The sequence below is a fragment of the Pelodiscus sinensis genome, chromosome 2 (assembly GCF_049634645.1).
Source record: "Pelodiscus sinensis isolate JC-2024 chromosome 2, ASM4963464v1, whole genome shotgun sequence".
Classification (NCBI taxonomy): Eukaryota; Metazoa; Chordata; order Testudines; family Trionychidae; genus Pelodiscus; species Pelodiscus sinensis.
The window spans coordinates 241,079,531-241,101,547 of NC_134712.1; the positions used below are offsets into that span (position 1 = coordinate 241,079,531).

Below are 22,017 nucleotides of genomic sequence, written 5' to 3' on the forward strand. Positions count from 1 at the left end.
CGCAAAGGAGAGGGCTGGCTGGAGAGAGACGGGCACTGGCGGGGATGCTGCAAGCGGAGAGAGACCCGCAGGGCGCGGCGGTGGGGTTGCAGGTCGGAGGGGCACGCCAGGCGTGCACTGAGGCTCCGCATGTGACAGACAGAGCCATGCGGCGGTGGGTGTTGGAGACAAAGTGCCGGGACTCAAAGAGGGTGTCCGGAGCCTCCTCGCAGGCTGGTGCAGACAGAGCCAGCCCGGATGCAAGGCAGCAGCGAGCCCTGCTTTGTGCTTTATCCAAAGAGTTCGGGAGTGGGTTCAGGGGTGGTCTGGGATCTGAAGGCAAAGAGAGGGTGGGAGTAGGTTTGTACATGGAGAACAGAGGCATTAGGCACCTGAAGGGAGGGGGGAGCGTCTGGGACCTCAAGGTGGGGACATTTTTATGTCTGCTGGGCCTCGAGGAAGAAGGAAGGAACCTTGTGTCCAGGACCGGAAAGCAGAGGAAGGGAGTTGTCTTGCATCTGGGGACCTAGGGAGTAATCTTTTCTCGATGGGACTCTCACGCAAAAGGAAGGAGCTGACTTGTGTCTGGGGACCTGCAGGCAGCGGAGGGAGTAGCCTTTGTGGCCTTTTGTGCACGTGGGAGGCGAAGCCAGGAGCAGTCTGGTGGCTAGGGACCTGCAGGCAGAGGGATCAGGGTCTGCATCTTTCCCTTCTGAGGCTTGGCAGCTTTTCCCGATCCGTTTGTTTGAGGAAGGGAAGATTCTTTCACAAAAGAAAAAAAAAACCAAGAAAGCTTCGGATTTCTGAGACAACTGGACTCAACACTGATTTTTTTTTTTAAATCCAGGATAGAGCGATTAATTCTCCCAAAGAGGGCATCGTTGCCCGAATAGTGGTATTTTTAAATGCACACACGTACACATAGATCAAGCACAGAAATTATATTCTCAAAAAACTTGGCACAGCGGGTAAAAATGTGCTCCTGACTCTTTATCCCTAGTATTTCTTTAGAAGTTGTGGTTTAAAAGATGTAATTTTAGTAACAGCACAAACTAGTGTTATCGAGGCATGTAAAATTTATCATTAAGGCACAAAGGCTGAAGTGAAGAGAGTCTGCCCCCCTCCTACCAAAGAAATAACCTTCCGTTTGCATTCACGTTCATTTTTCTACTGGCTCATCAGAAAGTACAGCTGGTAGCCATAGACTTTAAGTGAAACTGACCAGATACACCCAGAAACCATAGCTCTGCTTTCTTTCACATCTAATTTGATAGCAGGCTGATTTTAAGCTTCCCATAGTTACAACTTTTCTTGATTTCTCCCTTTTCTCCCCCCATGCATTTATTGCTTGCATGTAATTAATTCCTTCTTTGCGTTTCCTTTCCTGTTAATCTTTGGGTGACTGCTTTGTACATATGGCAATCTGATAATGAGGGTGTTTATCCTTATTCTAAACTTCATCATTGCAGTGTCCACGCATTTACTAACTGGTGTATCGATCATCTTTCATGGGGAGGGTATGGCGAAAGGGAATAAAGGATTTGCAATATCCCCCACCGTTAGGAATAGTATTTACACCCTGGCATTATCTAATCAGCTGTTACATCTAGTCATGTTGTTTGAGGCAACCACATCAAAAGAATATACACTTTTTTTTTGTATACGTTACATATTCCCTGTATCTTGGCACACAGAGAGAGAAAGAGAGAGAGAAGTTAGTTTAAAAAATAGTATCAAGCAGGTATGTAGCTGCTGTACAACTTGTTTCTTAAACTAAGTTGCTTCTCCATGAGAAGTTAAAAGGTAAATCTTTCCAGATTCCAAGTTTAACAATGGAAAAGGAAAATCGATGAAGTAGTAAAAATAATGAATACTTTTTAGGGTGAGGGGAATATCACAGGTTGAAATCGGTCTGTCAGTTTTAAAAGGGGTTCATTCAGCTTTAAAAAGTGTCTAAAGGAAAATTATGAACAGTTCTCTGAAAATTCTGCATTTCTGTTTGTTACAACTTCGGACAGAAAACTTTTTAGCACTTACAACTATATTAGTTTTGTAAAGTCCATTTTCACACAATTTAAGTTGATTGTAACTTAGTTATGCCGCAGACTGGAAAATTTCCATGTACTCCTTGTCCCACAAAGTTTATCTTTTAAAATAAAGTGGATTTTTTCCTGAGGAGAACTTCTGAATTATTTCAACATGTCGCTTAGGATTTTAAAGAACTCTTTCAAAAATTCTTTAAAGTTTCTAAATTCCTGGACAAAATATATTTTCTTTGGAGTAAAAGCAAATGAGCTCTTTACAGAAACAGAAGTGTTTGTTCATAGTGGGACTCTGCTTTTCTGTCTAACCTGCTTTATCAGCCCCATCTCTCTGCGATTTTGCTCGTCTCTCAACACCTTTGTCTGATTAGTCGCTTTTGGAGATCGGGATAAAGACATCACTTGCCACGCTGCATGAGATAACAATTAATTTAACATTAAACTTATCCCCTTTCCATTCACTTTACTTGGATCGATCTCTGGTAATTGTGTTTGCGGATGCTTTCAATACTATGCTTCTCTAAAAACTTAATGACACCCCACAAGAAAGTACAAGGGCTTAAAATGCACTTCTTAGAGTTAGACCAAAGAAACAAAGAATAGAGTCCCAACATGCTGAGGACATGAGCGTCTGCTCTCTCTCTCTCTCTCTCTCTCTCTCTCTCTCTCTCTCTCTCTCTCAGTTCACTGCTTGTTTCTTTCTTGCGGTACAATATTTTATTATTTTATGTTGATTTATAATAAAGTACCACTTAACATCTCTCTACACTGTAACTGCATCGTGTAAAAGTTATACATACAAACTTTATGGAACTACAGTTTTATATTTTAAAAAATACTTTTTTCCTCCTCCAAGTCAGACACTTACCTGTTGAAAAAGCAAACGTGTTGGAAAAGTTGTATTGCTTTCGTGCAATATTTCTTTTCACCGAAAAAGAAAGATATACCGAGACGGGTTAGTTTTCAAATGGCTAGTTATTTTGCCCCTCAAAGACTATATTTCAAAGTGGTTTGATTGACAACGCTGTATTGTATTTTATTTTATTATTTAAAACCGCCCTTAAAAACTTGAAATGCACTGAGGCAGCCAGCTAATATTTTTATTTCACAGACACATCTGTTACTCTTGCTGACAAATGTACCACTCTGCCAAGAAAGTTAAAAAAAAAAACCCAGCGTGTAATTGATGTTATCCCAAGAAAGCTCTATCTCCACCCCTTTCAGCTCCAAGCCCTTCAGGTAAAAGAAAAAAAAATCTTTCAAGAATTTGTTGCCTTTTTGAGGGTTAATACATCAGAAGACAAGCTTGTCTCGCCTTGGCCAATCAGAACCCGGCTCTAGCAGCTATAATATAGAACTAAAGGCAGACTCCTCTCACAAGCGTCTCTAGCCTTGCTACCATTAAAATCAGACCCTTTTTGTCTCTCGATTGCTGTCTCACGACCAAACTCCGATGTGTTCCGTTATCAACGACCTAAAGCCTGCCATTCCAACACCTGTCTTGCTAGGGATCGGTGGATAGTATACGATTCCGAAAGCAGACAAGGACGTAGGAAGAGAGAGCTCTAGAGAGACAGCCAGGGATAGACACAGAGAGCTTTGAAGTAATTGGATTCCATGGACGAAATGCTGCTGTTGACGAGAATTCTGTTGGTGGGCTTCATCTGCGGTCTTTTGGTCTCCTCTGGGCTGACTTGTGGACCAGGCAGGGGTATTGGAAAAAGGAGACACCCCAAAAAACTGACCCCGTTAGCCTATAAGCAGTTTATTCCCAATGTGGCAGAGAAGACCCTAGGGGCCAGTGGAAGATATGAAGGGAAGATCTCAAGAAACTCCGAGAGATTTAAAGAACTCACCCCAAATTACAACCCTGACATTATTTTTAAGGATGAAGAGAACACTGGAGCTGACAGGCTGATGACTCAGGTAGAGCCACATAGATACATATATATATATTTTATTTCTTAGTATATCTGAGCAATCATGAATTAAAATCTCTGTCTTAGCATTTTTGAGACACCTTTTACCTCCCCTAAAAAAACGTCATCTGTTAGATTCATATGTAAATAGTCCAGTTAAGTTTGCAGCGCATATAGCCATAGATACATATGTGTTGGGGGCTTGTGTAATACTTACCATTATAACCTTGCCATGGCGTTCCTTGTAACTTGGTTAGAGATTTCTGTTTGCATTTGTCCCCAAGGCTGCACTTTGATCAAACGAATTGTATACAGCTAAGAGGACCCCAAGTGTCTACTGACCGCCAGCCTACTCTTTCATTATTACAAATGCAGCCCTCGGTTGGTACAGCTGCTGACTTTTTTATTTGTATTTTATTTTATTACCCTTCGTGATTGTTGTTTGCAAGCGGGTTCTAAATTTAATCCCTCTGGAGTCCTGCACTCCCCAAAGGCAGCTGAAGACCAATCGACCATTACTCTCCTGTTTCTGTATTTTATAGCTTGTATTGCAAAACCATCCTTTGCAATTGTGACCATCAGAGCGTAAATATATTGATATTTCTTTAAGGATGCTCGCCACCAATGCTCTGGTACTTCCAAATGGGAGGGACTTGCAACTTAATTAGCATTGCATCACTTCTGTTTTAAAAATCAGATGGCACAAGGTTTACAGCTGGGTAAATATTGGATCGGGAGTGGAATCAGAATGCGGAACCATTTTATGCAAAATAAATAAATAAATAAATAAACCCTCACAAACAGCCACATCATTGTAATTGTTATTATGGCTCACTGAGAGATAGGAGAGAGCAATTAATCTCCCACTTCAGGAGTTTTTGAAACTACATGGAATCTTGATGTCATCTAGACACTGGAAATGGGTTTCCTCCAAATATAGGTCAACAGCTTTTATTTCCCTTCCCACTTTTAATGTATTGTAAGTCCCACCTTCACTGCTATAATATAACTCGGCCGCAAGAATCACGTGTGTGTCGGGGCGGGGGGAGAGAATTTCCTAAAGTCTCCACTTTGCCTCGGCCTGATTTTCCGCACGTTTACTAGATTAATTTAGGTGCGGGACCTGTCTCCTCTCCAATCTCCGCCCGACCACCTTAAATCTGACTGTACCTATGAGTGTTGACGCGCGCGCCTCTGCCAGATAGAAGCGCGAGCCTCAATTAAATATGCACAGGCCCCGGTGCAGAGCGTGTTGTGTAGAGAGTTCCCAGTCCAATTCGAAAGCAGCTTTAATCTCGCCTTCTAACGCAAAAGAAAGGCAACGGAGAGGGGGTGGCTGGCGACTGTTGTGCAGGCATTGTAAGCTCCAGTCCCTCTCTTATAGCCCTCGGTCATCCTCCCTTGCTGAAAAGATGCAAGACAGTGTTAGCTGTGCGCTAAGTCAGACACATCTCGCATTTTCAGCTCCACTTACTCCTCTTTTATCGATCGCAACGGCTAGGATTTCAGTTTGTATCCTTTTTAATACGGCAAATGCTGCTGCTGCTGCTGCTGCTGCTAGGAAGCCCCAGGAAAAAAAAGACGTGCTTTTGTGTGTGTGCCTGTGTGTAATTACACACACACACACACACACATCAGACTCATGAAAGAGCAAATGAAGCTTAGGTGTAGAAGGGAGACGTAGATTGAAATACAGAGGGAAAGAGATGGAGAAAAGAAGGGGAAATGTGTGAGGGTAGATTTTTAAGAGAAGGATGGGCTGAAGGGGGGGGGAGAGAAGAGACCCCAGCATGTATTGTAGTGTCGCCTTTCTCCTCTACTGCCGCCTTGGATGTGCCTCGTCTCTCTAGCTGCCCTTCCCTGGGAATACAGAGCCTTCTACATGGCTTGCCACTCTCGCTGCAATAGCTGGCAGCATTTGAACTTCTGACCTTCTGTCAACTTCCCTCAGACGAACGAAACGAAAACAAATACTTTTTCCTTCAGTGACTCTTCTTGTTCCTCACCCACGAAAAGGGGCTGGGGGTGGGAGTAACACCGCAGCACAGCTTAGGTACCACCCAAAAATAAGAGAGCGACGTCTGGCAGCAGCTTCCTCACTGAACACCCTTTGGGGACAGGGTGGGCAAGAGAGGGGAGGAAAGGATAATGGGACGTCGATGATTGCATAATGATATTGGGGGAGGGGAGGAAAGGGACAGAAGTGATCTCATAACCCTGGCTGGGGCTGCGGAGGGAGGCCATGGGGTAACTGAACAGCAGTGATCCTAGAGCAATGTTCGGGGTGGGTTGGCGGGGGGATTGCTCGTGGGCCTTCCAATAGCGATATTGTAGGGAGGTGGTGGGAAGCTGCGGCTGACATCAGAATTCCCTCATATTGCAATCCTACAATGAGCCTGGCCAATCTCTTTCTTCCTCTCTCAATCAGCAACCTCTTGTTCTGTTAAATTCAAGCCTTTAAATGCCTGCTTCACAAGCCCTTCGACCATGGAAAGATCTTCCCTGAATGGAATTGTTAAACTTTCAGAATCGTTGCTGAATGCATTAGCTGCTAGTTAATATTAACTTAAGAGAGGGGGAAAAAACGCAAACAGAGCTAGGTAAGTCAGGTTCTTAACTTTGCAGGTGACAACAGCAGTTTGCTGAATGCTCCCCCGCCCCTCCCCGCCCCGTACACACACACGCAGAGCAACCATTGGCCGGATTTGTGAAAGAGATAAGGGGGCCAGGTCAGGATGATAAAGCTGGAATTTGTATGAAATAAAACAAAAATCTAGTGCCACACAACCGGGGCCTGATGTGAGGCATTTGGAGCTCAGCTTGGCATTTGGGAAGCCCACCAGGTTGTTTACATTGACAGGTACCTGTTAAGTGTTTCCTTCAAGCAATTCATTTGTGAAGAGATTAGGGGCTGGCAGGAGAGGGCTTGTTGAACAACTTTGCCTCCACACAAAGCGTTAGTCGAGGCAGCCCTGCTGCGTTTCACGGTGGCTGAACAGAATTGGGCTTGATTTGTGGCACACGACCCAATGAATTAATAAATAGTCTGGCCTTCACGGCTTTTGACTCTGACAAGCCAGCTCAGCCAGTATAAAAGGAAGGAAAGTCCTTTAATAGGTCGTCCCTTCCCCTTTATTTTGCCAGAAAGACTTTAGCTAATATTTATAGGGGAAGGAGCTGGAATAGCAACCCTGCCTCCTCTATTCTCCTCCCTATTTGTTTTCTCAGTTATAAAGTACCCTGGGTTTAGACTGCAGTGCAACTAAGGGGTTTTTTCCTTGTCAGCGGCCTAAAACATTTAATGTTTCGCCTTTTATTCTGTAAAACAATGGAAAGACACACACGGTCTGGTGCCCGTGAGAGAGAAATTCACAAGCTAAACTTCCCTATGGTTTGTTGCTTTTCCTAGGCTAACACTGCATTAAAGACCAACCAACCAGCTCTTTCCATAAAAACGTTAAGTCACATGAAGCAATCGCCCACGGAGTCCAAGGTGGGCTCGCCAGGACATTTTTATTTAACTGCCACCGCAGTAGTGCCAGGGTATCTCTTTATGGCTGGAAAACACCCACTGGAGCCTTCCGGTTAAGCAGTCCGGTCACGTACCTAAAAGTAGTGTAGCAGGAATAGTGCAAGGGTTTTTCTCCCCATCTGGAAGCTGTGTGGTTTTACACAGTGATAAGAGTATTGGGGAGAGTTGTCCTGGAGAAAGCCTAACATCCCTATCCACTTGATGCACTTGGCTTTAGCTTTATTCAACCGACAATGATATTTCTTTGACCCATAATACCGATATTTCTTTGACCGACACAATACCCATAAAATAAAACAGCTTTGTCCTTTTCAAAATATCAGCCAGAAACATGCATTTTTCTAGTTCTGCAAATTGTCTCCATTTGCAACTGTGCCTGTAATGTTTCTTGCTGTTTCCAATCCCCAGTAGATGTGGTTGGTGGGTTGTCTTTTTCTAGAACTGGTTAATTCATGCAGAGCAATATTCTTTTCAAATTCTCGGGTGTGATAAGAATCTATCCAAACTGTTCTTAGTTTATGATTTTTGGTAGCTTTGCTCGGTTGCCCCTCTCTCTGGCCTTTCCCCTCCCCCATTTCCACCTTTAGATTGTCCATAATCTCTTAAAACTTCTCCCAGAATTGCCGGGTCCTGCATGATAAATTTCATAAAAACAGGAAAACATAAAGGAAAGGAGCTGGGTAAAGAAAACAGAAAGCTAATCCTGTGGCAGTGGCCTATGGAGTTAAAAGAATGTGGCACTCCATAATAAAGAATGCATGTTGTCACTCCCGGTTTCTTATTCTACGATAGCACACCTCTGGGTTTGTTGGTTTTTAGCATTGCTATCAACCTGATCCCTCTCCGCTTTTCATTCTTTTCCCTAAGAGATATCGTGTGGGTTTGCTTTTATATCTACGTGTGTATATTTCAAGCACGATGAATATTTCTAGCCCAAGCTGGTCTAGGGGCTCTAATGAGTGAGCTACGAAGGACAAACTCCTTCTAACACATAAAGGCTGTTAACATGTATTGAGGACCTTTTCAACACAGACTTAAGTTGAAAAGACCCGGAGAGACATTCCAGGGGAAAATATTTGATTCCCAGATATATGGCAAGTATTTGTCTTTTGGAAACTTTACTCCGCTCCCAGTAGCGTGAAACGCACGTATTCTTTGGGAGAATTCGCCTTCATCTATTTTAGGTTTGAAAAGTGGAGCTGGACCTCAGCTTTCTACAAAACACAGTCACACACACCCCAGAGAGAGGCGTACATAGGGGTGGAAGGAGAGTACATGCGATGCTCGAGGTTTCCTTCTGACACTCAAACAGGTTGCAGGCTGTAAGAAAGTGGCTGAGCTTTTGGAAGTGTTTAGTGATATTTCGGCCCCTTTACTCCGTGTTATTCGGGCTCCAACTTTCTCCTCTCCCGATCTCGCTCTTCTTCCTACATCAGGCTATCCGGCTTGCCCATAAGGTCCCTGGGAAGCCTTTCGACCCCCTGGCCTGGCCCTTTGCAGCGAATATACAGGGTGATCCTTCCCCCCCAGGAGTTTGGCCATTGGCTTTAATGGCAGCGGGCTCAGGACGCAGGTTACTGCCTTGTCCCAGCATTTGACTCTCGAGATGCCGGGCGTGTGCTATTTTGGGGGGCCGGAGGGTGCAAAGGCCCCAGCCATCTGTGTCCCTTGTGTGCCCCTGCAGAGATGCAAAGACAAGCTGAACGCGCTGGCTATCTCGGTGATGAACCAGTGGCCAGGCGTGAAGCTGAGGGTGACGGAGGGATGGGATGAAGATGGGCACCACTCCGAGGAGTCGCTGCACTACGAGGGCCGAGCCGTGGACATCACCACCTCGGACAGGGACCGCAGCAAGTACGGCATGCTGGCCCGGCTGGCGGTGGAGGCGGGCTTCGACTGGGTCTACTACGAGTCCAAGGCCCACATCCACTGCTCCGTCAAAGCAGGTAAGGGCGGCGGGAGCTCGCCGCGGCCGGCCCGCAAGCAAAGCCCTTTCCCCTCCCCCCCGCCCCACGGCCGGAGGACCCCGCAGGCCTGGCAGGTTGGGCCCATAGGGGGAATCCAGGTCTGTCAGCAAGGGGTGTGAACCCGTCTCGAGGCCCCCCCCCACACACACACACACGCAAGCTGGCCACGGGCGGGGCGCCGACGTTCCTACTTCAGAGCCGGGCACCTGACTTGGGGGGGGGGGCGAAGGGGCCAGACTCTGCAGCGAGGGGGGGGGAGAGGCTATTGCGGCAGCTCCCGCTTTTCTCTGCCCTGCATGACGACCGGGCATGGTCTCATGGAGGGGCCAGCCTCGTCTGTGCGTCTCTGCTCGCCTAGGAGGGGGCTATTAGGCGGCACGTGTAGATCTGGGCTGGAATTCCCAGAGGCCAGGGAAAGCCCACTAGCCGGGCAGAGAACTGGGCACGCGCTGATAGGTGCCTCGCTTTCCCGCCCTTCGCGGGGGAGGGCATGTACCTTACCTGCCATGCACTGCGCTAGCCCTGTATTAACCATAAGGATGCAAAAATCCCAGCCAACTCAACCACTCTGTTAAACTATTAACTCCCCCCGCCACACACACACACTGATCAGCACCTCTGCAAAATAACTCCCCCCCCCCCCCAGCGGCATGTATTTAGCTACATCCACATCGCGCGTCACAGACACAGGATCGTGACCATTTCCACACAGCGAGCGGGTTGCCCAAATCTATGGCTATGACTATGGCGAGCAGGACCCGCTAGCGTGCGCAGGGGAAAAGAAAAAAGAAAGGAAAATTAATGCCATTCACATTCATGGCTTAATCTGTAGCCGCTAGGAAGCCCCGGGATTGTTTCCCCTGTGCTTACAACGCCACATGCTGTTTCAACAAAGGAATAACTCGCTGGCAATAAATCGCGAAATTTGAAACTTCATTTCTGGCGCATAAATTGACGCTTTTAGCAAAACTGTTAACATGCCTCGCAGAAAGAGCTGGGTTTTTCACCTCTAAGTGTTTGTTGCATAGCATCTAAACTGTATTTTAATAGCCTCGTTTAGCCGAGACACACTTTTAAAGTGTCAAGAAATACTTAGTTGAGAAAGAAAATAATGACTTTCTCTAAATATAGCTGTTTGCTTAGAAGTTAGTTAGACTTCCCTTGACTCTACTGGGAGCTGATTCGGCCCCTTAACCAGCTTTACATTCTTGGTCTCATGAAGAGTAACACTTCTCCTGGCCAATGCAGGCTTTCCATTGAGTCCATGGTATTGCTTTGGTTAATCTGCTCGTTTTATTTAACCAAAGCAATCTCCACAAAGGGGCTAGGCTTCTAGTGATATTAAATGTCCTTTTCAATAGTAAAGATATGCTCAGCTTAAGGTGCCCGTCTGTGATGCACAGTAACCTTATTCCAAATGAACAACATAATCCAACTCCATGTATATTTCATAGGAGACAAATAATTCCAAGAGAACAAAATCTACTCATTAAAATTCCACCCACACTTGGAGGTTTGGGGTAATATTTAGTGTGTGTCAGGCAGGGTCGTGTGACTGTACTACACAGGTTTCAAGAGAGCAGGCTTGAATTCAGCCAGCTCAGTCTGATTTCAAATGGTCAAAACCTCATTTCATGACTGAGAATCTTATGAGAAGATTAAACCCTATAATTCCAGTCAGGAAGATTCTTTCTCTAGATCTCTATTTGCAAAAAGTATGATCCCAGAGATTGGAATGCAAAGAAAGTTTCCCCCAAGGTCTGAATTATTGTCATCAGGACAGAGAAGAGAGGCTGGGGTGGTAAAAGGGACATTGATAATGGGCTACTGCAAGTATTTAGAGCAAGCTCCTACATTTAAAATTCAAATACACATCTTGAGTGTCTTGGAAAAGTGGCTCTGCTGTGCAAATAGTGCTTGGAAGGGCCTGGTTTTTTGGAGAGTATGTGTGTGAATTGGCACATAGGGTTTCTGCACCTGAACAAATAGGGTTAGGGGGCAGCGGGGGGAGAAGAAGCTGGGAAAAAAAATGGAAGTGTCCTCTCTTCCAAGAGTGTCTGCATTTATTACATGAATCAGAATGACAATGCAGATCCTTTATTGGATTTTAATTAGAGAACCCAAACAGCACTGCTCAAAGCAGCAGATTTTCACACCTCTGCCAATTCACTGGCATGTTTGTAGAGTTGCTACACTACTAGATCTATTCATCAAGCCCCTGAATATGCAAACAAAGCTCAAGCAAGAGCTTTACTTGGGGCTTGTACTAAGGTGTAGTTTGCTAGGAAAGGACTCTACATAAAGCGCATAGCTCGTTTGTTGCCATGTTCTCAGTGAAGAGGCCTGGGAGATCTTGCTGTTTCATTTCTGAAGCAGAAGTGATAAAGTCGTTAGCAAATCAATAATATTCTAATTTTCACCCTTCCTGTCCTTCCTGAGAAAGTCATTAGGAGACTCTCCAAGTGTTTATTTAAATCATAATAGCTTACGCACCAGCTACAGAAGCACAAAAATAACATCTGTACCTGTGGTCTTGATACTTTTAGGAGGAAAATTTCTTGGATTAGAAATTGGCACACTTGGTTACTGGGCAAAATCTGCAGTGAAGTCAAGAGGGGAGAACAGGAATGAAATAATTTTATCAAATACCCTTCCTACAGTGAAATACTATGAGTGGAACCAAACATACAAAAATGTAACTATATAGTTTAGGAACATCCAGGAATAACTAGGTGAATTTTGCAGACCCTGCTATGGAAGAGGGCAGACTAGACAGTCATAATGGTCCCTTCTGGCCTGAAAATCTTTTACATTTCTAAATATTATAATATTTTCAAGGACAGAGACTTCAAATGCATAAATGCAAGTTGATCTTGTTTAAAAATGGCTAGAGTTTCTCTGAAGGACTAGTAATGAGGCAGTGGTGACAAGAATAACCAGGAGCCACAAAATTTAGCATCTGGTTAAAACAAATCCCTCTGAGTAACACCAAAGACTAGTTTGTCTTTGTGCATTGAGGATGTTTTAAGCTTAGATGGAGGACTGGGGGAGCACCCCCCCACACACACACACACATACATGGGCTGAGCACAGACTTTTGATTTAGGGAGGGAGGCAAATATTCCTGCTTTAGAAGAAAGGGTGAAGTGTTGCATGGTGACTCTTGGATGGTATGTGTGTGTGGAAGGGAGAGACTTTTACCTGAGCAGAGGAAGGAGCTGCAAAGAATCCTCACCCGGTATAAAGGCCCAGAAACTGCTGTGGGGAGAGTTCACAAGTTCCTAAAGTAGCAAGTGGCAGGAAGATCTAGTGGATAGGTCAGTGCACTAAGGGCTTTTTCACACCTAACATTCAACAGTGGCACTGCTGTGGTACCTCTGTGTAAATATTACCTATGCCCCCAGGAGGGGTTGCCCTATTGGGGTAAATACTACACCTCCCTAAGAAGTGGTAACTATGACAACAGAATAATTCTTCTATTCCCTTAGCACTGTCTAGCCCACAAGTCAGGTTGGTAGAGCTACATCACTCAGGGTACATCTAAACTACACCCCTCTGTCGATAGATGTATCGAAAGTGCAAATGAAGCCGGGATTTAAATATCCCGAGCTTCATTTGCATAATGGCGGCCGCCGCTTTTTTTCAAAACGGGGCTTTTTGAAAAAAACCTGCAGCTTAGACATTTTGAGGAGTTTTTGAGGAGTACAGGATATTCTGAAATGGGGCATTTCTGTCGAAAATGCCCCATCTAAACTGCCAGCTTTTTCGAAAAGCCTTGTTTCGAAAAAAAGCGGCAGCCGCCATTATGCAAATGAAGCACAGGATATTTAAATCCCTGCTTCATTTGCACTTTCAATACATCTAATTTACATTCCTCTTCTGACAGAGAAGTATAGTATAGACGTACCCTCAGGGGCACAGATTTTTTATATTCCTCTGGCCACATCTTCACTCCACAGAAGAAGGTTGCTGCTACGATCAATCTTCCGGAATTCAGTTTAGCAAGTCTAGTTAAGACTCGCTAAATTGAACTCAAAGAGTGCCCCATTGGGATCCAGTACTCCTGCTCCTGATATGAGTAAGGGAAACTGATGAGAGCATTTGCTCCCATTGGCCTCTTGCTGTGAGGAATGCTACCAAGTTAGGCTTAAGATAAGTTGATTCCAGCCATGTATTCTATGTAGATGGAGTTGCGTACCTTAAGCTGAGCTGCCAAGTCTAGGGTAGACCTGTCCTCTATGGGTACATCTAGACTACATCCCTTTTTCAGTAAAGGGATGTAAATTAGGCACGTCAATATTGCAAATGAAGCCAGGATTTGAATTTTCCATGCTTCATTTGCATAATGGCAGCTGCCGCTTTTTTCCGAAATGGGGCTTTTTTGAAAAAAAACCCATCAGTTTAGACACGGATCTTTCAAAAATAAAACCCTTTTTTGAAAGATCCTGTACTCCTCAAAAAACAAGGTTTACAGGATCTTTCAAAAAAGGGTTTTATTTTCAAAAGATCCGCGTCTAAACTGCCATTTTTTTCCCAAAAAAGCCCTGATGCCTGCCATTATGCAAATGAAGCACAGGAAATTCAAATCCCGGCTTCATTTGCAATATCGACGTGCCCAATTTACATACCTTTACCAAAAAAGGGATGTAGTCTAGACACACCCTGAGATGTAGCTATATCTATACAAGTTCCCAATGTAGGCCAGCCGTAAGGCTATGTCTACACTACATTTTCATCAGTAAAACTTTTGTCAAGTCTGGGGTGCGAAAAAAATACCCCCATGACTGACAAGAGTTTTACCAATAAAAAGCACCAGTGTGGACAGTGCTTTGCTGAAGGGAGATGCTCTCCTGTTGACAAAGCTACTGCCACTTTTTGGGGGTAATTTTAATTTACCACCAGGAGAGCGCTCTCTTGCCAGCAGAGTGGCTGCAATACATATGTTACAGCAGCACAGCTGTACCACCTAGGCCTAATCTACAATACCGCAGGCCATTGATCTAAGTTACACAACTTCAGCTACAAAATCTGCATACTTAGATCTACTTACTGCAGTGAGGACACCGCAGTAAGTCGACACCTGATGTTCTCCCATTTACTCTGTCTACGGTTCTCATTCTGGTGGAGTACCGGAGCTGATGAGAGAGTAAATCGACCCCTGCTGGATCGACTGCTGCCAGTCAATCCGGCAGATAGAGAAGACATGCTTGATTTGACATTAAGCCAGTCACTTCACCTCTCTATGCCTGATTCCCCTCCCAAACTTCAGTCTTCGCCTGTGTTAGGTCTAGTCTCCATTACAGACCTGTATAGATATAACTATGCCACCCAGAGGTTAGAAAACTCACATTCGTGCATGACATAGTTATACTGACCTACCCCCCAAATAAACAGTGCTGTTGATGGGAGAGCTTGATGCAGTTAATGCCTCCCAGCAGGGTGAAATAACTATGCTGATGGGAGAGCTCCCTTTTATTGGCATAGTATCTTCACTGAAGTGCCACAGCAGCTGTGCCATTGCTGTGTTTTAAATATACACTTGCCCTGCACAGCTATGGAAAGTGTAGACACTTGATAAGTGACAGAAGAGCTGTAGTTAATCCACCACTCTGAGCCCATGTTTCTACTACAGCAGAAAGTCAGCCTAAGCTACGCAATTCCAGCTACATGAAAAATGCAGCTGGAGTGGACATACCTTAGGCTGAGTTATTACAGGTTCTACACCATGGGTGTTGATGGGAAAAACTTCCCATCAATTTACCTTATGCTTCTCGCCTCTGATAAAGTCATGATGTCAACTGGAGTGTGATTTGTAGTCTATTTGGTGGATCTTCACTAGACCTGCTAAATTGACTACTGGTGGATCAGTCTCAGTGAGCCAATCCCCACCGCAGTGTAGATATAGTCTGAGAGGCAGCAGCTAAATTCACAGAATTCTTCCATCTAGGGCAGCTCTACACTACCACCTAAGTTGCTATAATTTACATCACTCAGGGGTGAGAAAAAGCCCCCTCTTCCTGAACAACACAAGTTTTGCACTGTCCACACTGGTGTTAGGTCAGCAAAAAAGCATGAGGGTGTATTTAGACTACAGTTTTTTTTTTTAAAGTAGCCTTTTTTCGAAAAAACTTTCCGTGTCTAGACTGCCGCCGAGTTCTTTCAAAATCAAATAAAAAGAACACAGCATTTTTTTCAACCCCAGTAAACCTCATTTTATGAGGAAGAACACCTTTTTTTGAAAGCGCTCTTTCGAAAAAAGTATCAGAGGAATAGCCGTGGGTCTTTGCCCATGAAAGCTTATGCTCCAACACTTCAGTTAGTCTATAAAGTGCCACAGGACTTCTCGCCGTTTTCGAAAAAAGGCGTTCTTGAGTGCAAACAGGGCTTTTTCAAAAGAGAGCATCCAGACTGCCTTGGTGCTTTCAAAAAAGTGGCTCACTTTTTCGAAAGTACTGGTTGTAGTCTAGATGCTCTTTTTCAAAAGAGGTTTTTTCAAAGGATACTTTCAAAATAGCCTCTTTCAAAAGAGGCTTGTAGTCTAGACATAGCCAGAGCGAATCCTGCTGAGGTAGCTTCCATTTCTCACCAAAGTGGAGTAATTACACCAACCAGAGCGTGCTCCTCTGTCAGTACAGCACAGTTTCATAGGATGTAGTGCATTGTAACGTAGACTTGCCCAGCCTAGCAGCATCTATCCCCGGGGGTTATGTCAGGGTAAGTCTGTCTCTCAGGGGTGTGAATTTTTCATAGTCCTGAGCAGTGCAGCTAGGTCACCCTACATTTTAAAAGTGCACAAATCACTATGGACTTGTCCAGAAATTGACTTGCAGAAACTATTCTACATGGATATATTGCAGAATTAAAGTGATTTCATTCCAGAATAACATCTCCACTTTGGAAGTGCCCTAATTCAGGAATAAAGTAACTTTTTCCAGAGTAGTGTCCACATGGGGAGCTATTTTGGAGTAGTTATTGAAGAGTAGATTATCCCACAATAGCTATTTTGAACAATTTTTCCTCTGCAGATAAAGCGAAATCAATTTTGAAACTGATCCAGTTAAACTACCCAATCTCGCCCCCCATCTAGTATAAACCTTTACACTGGTTTAAGTGAGTTAGCTTGTATTGAGTTAGCTGGCTGATTGCCTGTTCCATTCATTCCTCTAAAGCAATGGGATTGGCCACTATCTGAAAATAGGATACAGGCTGGATCATTGCTCTGACCTAGTATGGCTGTAAGTGCAGCTACAAGGGGGCCTGCACCACTTTCACAAGATCATTTTTAATACTTAATGTAGTGAAAGGGAAGCACTTTTCTAGACAAGATTTTAACTGTCTTACCCAATCAGGGTATGTCTACACTACCACCCTAGTTCGAACTAGGGTGGTAATATAGGCAACCGGAGTTGCAAATGAAGCCCGGGATTTGAATTTCCCGGGCTTCATTTGCATAAAGCCGGGCGCTGCCATTTTTCACTAGGCTCGTTTCACGAGGAGTAACGGTAGTTCGGACTAGGAAGCCTAGTCCGAACTACCTAGTCCATGCCGCGTGTAGCCGCGCGGCACGGAGTCCGCACTAGCGGATATTTAAAAATGGCGCGCCCGGCTTTATGCAAATGAAGCCCGGGAAATTCAAATCCCGGGCTTCATTTGCAACTTCGGTTGCCTACATTACCACCCTAGTTCGAACTAGGGTGGTAGTGTAGACATACTCTCTGACTCTGAACTCCTCCAGCAGGGACAGCCTCTGGTGACCTGTATGTATGGTACCTAGCACAATGGGGCCTTGGGGCCTCTAGGAACTACTATTCATGGAGGAAGGGGGTTTGAACAAACTCCTAAGAGAGAGGAGAGTTCACAGTTCCTAACCTGGGCAGGAAAGGTGGCATGCACAAGCCATTGCAATAAATATGTGCACTGAAACTCATTATCTGAGGTGAGGAATGCAGACACCCCATAACCAAGGGATGTGGGGAGGAGAAGGATGCTGAGTACACCTGGCTAGGGAATGTAGGTCTTATGGACCAGAAGATGGCAGACTGGGTGCAGAGAGCCCCTGACTTTGGGGGGAGGCAAAACAAACCCTAATCTTGGCAATGGGGTGAGGGGAGCCAGGCAGCAAAGCACCCCTAACCTTGGCTCTTGAGTGGGAGGGGGAAGAGGCAGAGACACCCTGCCCTTGTCTCTATGGGGGGTGGGGAGGGCAGAGAGACACTGCTCTTGGCTTTATGATGTGTGTGGGGCAGGGGGAAGAGTCCCTGGCGAGATTGTGTATTGGGACCAGAAATGAGCCAAGCCCGGGGGCTGAGAGGCTGCGATGCAGAACACCTGGCCTGGTGCCCACGGCGGGGTTGCAGCAAGCCTGGGGGGGGGGGGGGCGCAGAGTCCAGGGTGGGCCAAGGGTCGGGTGCAGAGCGGGCAGGAGCTGCGGACAGGGACGCGGGGGTTGGTGTAAGGGGGCCGCGGTGCAGAGAGCTCGGCCGGGTCCCTCCTTCCCCCTCCCGGCTCTAACCCGCGCGCCTCTCTCGCCCGCACAGAGAACTCGGTGGCCGCCAAGTCGGGCGGCTGCTTCCCGGGCTCGGCCACGGTGCACCTGGAGCAGGGCGGCACCAAGCGGGTGCGGGACCTGAGCCCCGGGGACCGCGTGCTGGCGGCGGACGCGCAGGGCCGGCTGCTCTACAGCGACTTCCTGGCCTTCCTGGACCGCGAGCACGGCGCCCCCAAGCTCTTCTACGTGATCGAGACGCGGCAGCCGCGGGCGCGCCTGCTGCTCACCGCCGCCCACCTGCTCTTCGTGGCGCCCCCGCACAACCACTCGCGGCCCGAGCCCCCGCGCCGCCGCGCGCTCTTCGCCAGCCGCGTGCGGCCGGGCCAGCGGGTCTACGTGCTGGGCGAGGGCGGCCGGCGGCTGCTGCCCGCCGCGGTGCACAGCGTCTCCCTGCGGGAGGAGGCCTCGGGGGCCTACGCCCCGCTCACGGCCCAGGGCACCATCCTCATCAACCGCGTGCTGGCCTCTTGCTACGCCGTCATCGAGGAGCACAGCTGGGCGCACTGGGCTTTCGCCCCCTTCCGCCTGGCCCACGCCCTGCTGGCCATGATCTGCCCCAGCGCCAGCCTGCCCGCCCCGCCCGAGCCCGGCCTCCACTGGTACTCGCGCCTCCTCTACAGCATCGGCAGCTGGGTGCTGGACAGTGACTCGCTGCATCCGCTGGGCATGGCCGTGCCCGTGCAGTCCAGCTGAGAGCTCCCCCCCGCACCACCACCACCACCAACACCCACCACACACCGCCCGGCCCAGGCAGCAGAGAGAGAGAGGAATAAACAAACTCGCAGGAAAAAGAAAAGGAAAAAAAGAAACAAAGAGGAGAGCACGGATTAAGACAAAATAATACTAAAGTAGGACAGTCCAAAGTAGACTTTAAGGAAAACAAAGACCCCGAGAAGTTTTGTTCTGTTTAGTTTATAAATATATATATTATATATATTTTTATTTGTTGGGGAGGGGGGAGTTGGTTCCGTTCTCTTGGTTGTTGTTTTGGTTTTCCTCCTCTCCTGGATATTTATTTGTTTGGTATTTTGAATAGATGTTTTAAAAAAAGATATGAACCGGACCTTCAAGAGCCTTAAGAAGCTTCTTTGATAATTTATTATCACCTGAACTGCACTCACAGGGGAAAACATTATTTTGTGAGGCCAAGCAAAACTGCACAGAGTCTATTTTTCTACATGGCAGGCTGTGTCCTGACTTTCAGAAAGCAAAATTCCCATCCCTCCATTGCTCCTTCTTTTCAGCAATTCTAAACACAATCAAAAAAAGACAAACTTCATGGGGTCCATAAATTATATTTTTATACACAGAATTGTAAATTAGATTTTTTTGAGAGATCAATACTTAACTGAATCACATTTCGTTTTTTGAAATAGTGTAAAATATGAGAATATATTATTTTAATTTAAATAGTTTCAAATGTAACATCATTTCCTGTATTGTTTTTCATGTTTCTTAAATATTTTGCTTTGTAAAAACACCATTTGGCCATGTTCTTGGAAGTCAAGACTGTTACACAAACTTTTTATTTACATAACGACAAAAACTTTGTTATTTTTAACTTCAAAAAGAAAGAAAGAAATGTATTAGAAAATATTTTTTAAAAAGCGCACATGGCGTTGATTCTGTGACATGGAGAGGGTAGTTTGTACAGAGGGGGAAAAAGGATGTTTTGCATTAATAAATTGAGAAATAACTGCTGTAAATTTACTAAAATGTATTTTTGAATATTTTGTAATAGTTTTAATAGTTTTATAGAAATAAAATGTGCCATGCACAGTCTGGTTAGTATATAATAACTAAGAGTTCCTGGTGCATCCCTTTTTTCTTTCCTTTTTGTTTATTGGTTTAGAAAACATGATACCTAAAGAAATGCCCATTGTTGTATTTAGCTGTGATGCTTATACTTTGAATTCTGCTAAAGGAAGTAACCAAATACATCACATCAGCTCTTGAAAAATCTCAGTTTTGTTGTAGTAACAGTAGAACCTCACTTATTTGCACTAGTGACTGGCAGAGGCATTTTGGATTATTGCAGTCTGGACCAAATCTTGCCACTTTCTCAGGTAAAGTGCTGCTGTTCCAGATTCTGTATTCACTTGAGAACTCATTCAAAGACCACAGAAGGCAATGGGAGTCTTTCCATTGAGTTATTGGAGCAGTACGTTGGACTTTACGGAAAGCTAATCTGCAAGGTAACCATGGTGCCCATGAAGAGTTGTAGTGACTTCAATGAATTTGTGGAAACTGGTTTCTAAACTGATGTAAATCTGGTGCAACTACACCAACTTCAATGAGTTACTCTGGATTCATGCTGCTGTAGCTGAAAAAAAGAATCTGGCCAACAGATTTCAGTGGCTTTCTTGCCTGAGTAAAGATACAGGATTTGGAGCTTTTTTTAAATCAACAAGTAACAGAATAAAACACAATATACAAAAATCAAGGATCTTGAATCACCAAATATATTTTGTTCACTTATTCGGATGCACTATTCGGTTACAACTATTTATGATACTTCACACTATTTTAGTAAATGTATTCTATAAAATTAGTCATGCAATCTGAGTAATTATCACCGTACTCAGATTAAATCTTTGCTAAGGATCCGGGTATGACTACCAGGCTTTGCGTGAGAATTGTCTTGTGCTAATTAGCAAAGTGCCAGTTAGTGAGGTTCTGCTGTATTTTGTGATAACTTCCCTACACCTCAAAGGAAATTTTGCTATTTTAAAAATTTTGCAAAACAGTATGTGCATGCATCAGATAATAACACGACATAAGGGAGACTTTCCTTGAATGCCTTTTCACTTTTTCTTCAGTTTTGGTTATAGTTAGGATGATTATACTTAAGTTACCATTTTGCTCCAGAAGTTTAGCAACATCCTCCACTAAGCTGGAAAGCAACTACCTTGCACTCAGTCTTCCAAGATGTCTGCTTGGGCTTTCAGGCTCATGTAACGTGGCAGTTTTAGGAGGAGGTGGTTCATAATTTTTTATGCTAAAAATGAGTCAATTTCTGGAGCAGTAGTAAGTTGTCATGGCCAAATTCTGATCATGTGTACATCATCTACAATTCATTGACAATTGGATGTGCTCTCTGTCCTCCCACAGTGTCTGGGTTTGTGACCTCTTTTCCCTCAGAAGTGTCTGGGATTGTGTGTTCTGTCATGACATGGATTACAGAACCTTGGTGTGTAAGCTTTTTGTGCTCAGAGCGTTACAGTGTCTTGGAACTGTGAACTACCCGTGTCAGAATACAGTCATCTTTGTGGGAGGGGATTCAAGCTTTTGGCCCGCCATTTGTGGTGCTGGTTTGAGGCCTGATCTAGCTCCTACTGAAGTCAAAGGGAGTCTCTTCATTGAATTTAATGGGAGTTTGATCAGGCGCTTAGACAACAATCTCCTTGAGCTCAAAGTAGGATAAAATCTATGGTTTGTAAACTGTCTTACCTCAGTGCCTAGTCACTCTGAGCTCAGACGATGGCCATATCCGGGGCTGCAGATTCCATTTTCCCTCTCTGGGACCATAATGAATTTCAGCTCAAAATGGATCAGTATTAGAATTGTAAGGACTCCATTTGTGGAAGTTTCTGGACACATAATCACTCTATGACCAGACAATGGCAGTGGCTGAGGCTGTAATCACTTTAATCTCACAGACAGCCTGTGCATGCAGTTATGTATTCAGCCTTCAGAGTTTGGTCAGTCAGGGTTGTAAACTGCCTGCCACCCCAGAGTGGGATATTGCTTGGGATTGTAAACTGCCTGGCCTTACAAGAGATGGCCTTGGGTTTGTAAAGTCATTCTCAGTTCAGGCCATGCTGTGTCAAAGCCATTAGGGTTGTAAACTCTCTGCCATTCGTTTATGCTAATACATCTGGGGTTATAAACTCTGAGAGCTCAGAATGGTGATATTTCTGGGTATGTAAAATATGATCTCAAAGCAAATGAGTCTGAATTTTTTGGAGTTTTGTCCTTAATGTGGCAGAGTCTGGGCATCTGTCCTCTCTTACCAATATCTGTGGCCAGC

The 22,017-nt window shown here is 45.1% G+C and overlaps 1 protein-coding gene across 1 annotated transcript; it reads left to right on the plus strand.

Moving 5' to 3' along the window:
* Positions 1-3,413: 3,413 nt before the first annotated feature.
* SHH (sonic hedgehog signaling molecule) lies at positions 3,414-19,796 on the plus strand. The gene is made up of 3 exons (XM_075922756.1): positions 3,414-3,947; positions 9,157-9,418; positions 17,977-19,796. The coding sequence occupies exons 1-3, from the start codon at positions 3,639-3,641 to the stop codon at positions 18,678-18,680; spliced, it is 1,275 nt and encodes a 424-aa protein (XP_075778871.1). The 5' UTR covers positions 3,414-3,638; the 3' UTR covers positions 18,681-19,796.
* Positions 19,797-22,017: the final 2,221 nt, after the last annotated feature.

Bases quoted from the DNA above. Each gene is read 5' to 3' on its own strand.
- SHH (XM_075922756.1), top strand. From the start codon at position 3,639: ATGGACGAAATGCTGCTGTTGACGAGAATTCTGTTGGTGGGCTTCATC. The intron at 3,948-9,156 runs GTAGAGCCACAT...GTGCCCCTGCAG, and splicing joins CTGACAGGCTGATGACTCAG to AGATGCAAAGACAAGCTGAA. The intron at 9,419-17,976 runs GTAAGGGCGGCG...TCGCCCGCACAG, and splicing joins CCACTGCTCCGTCAAAGCAG to AGAACTCGGTGGCCGCCAAG.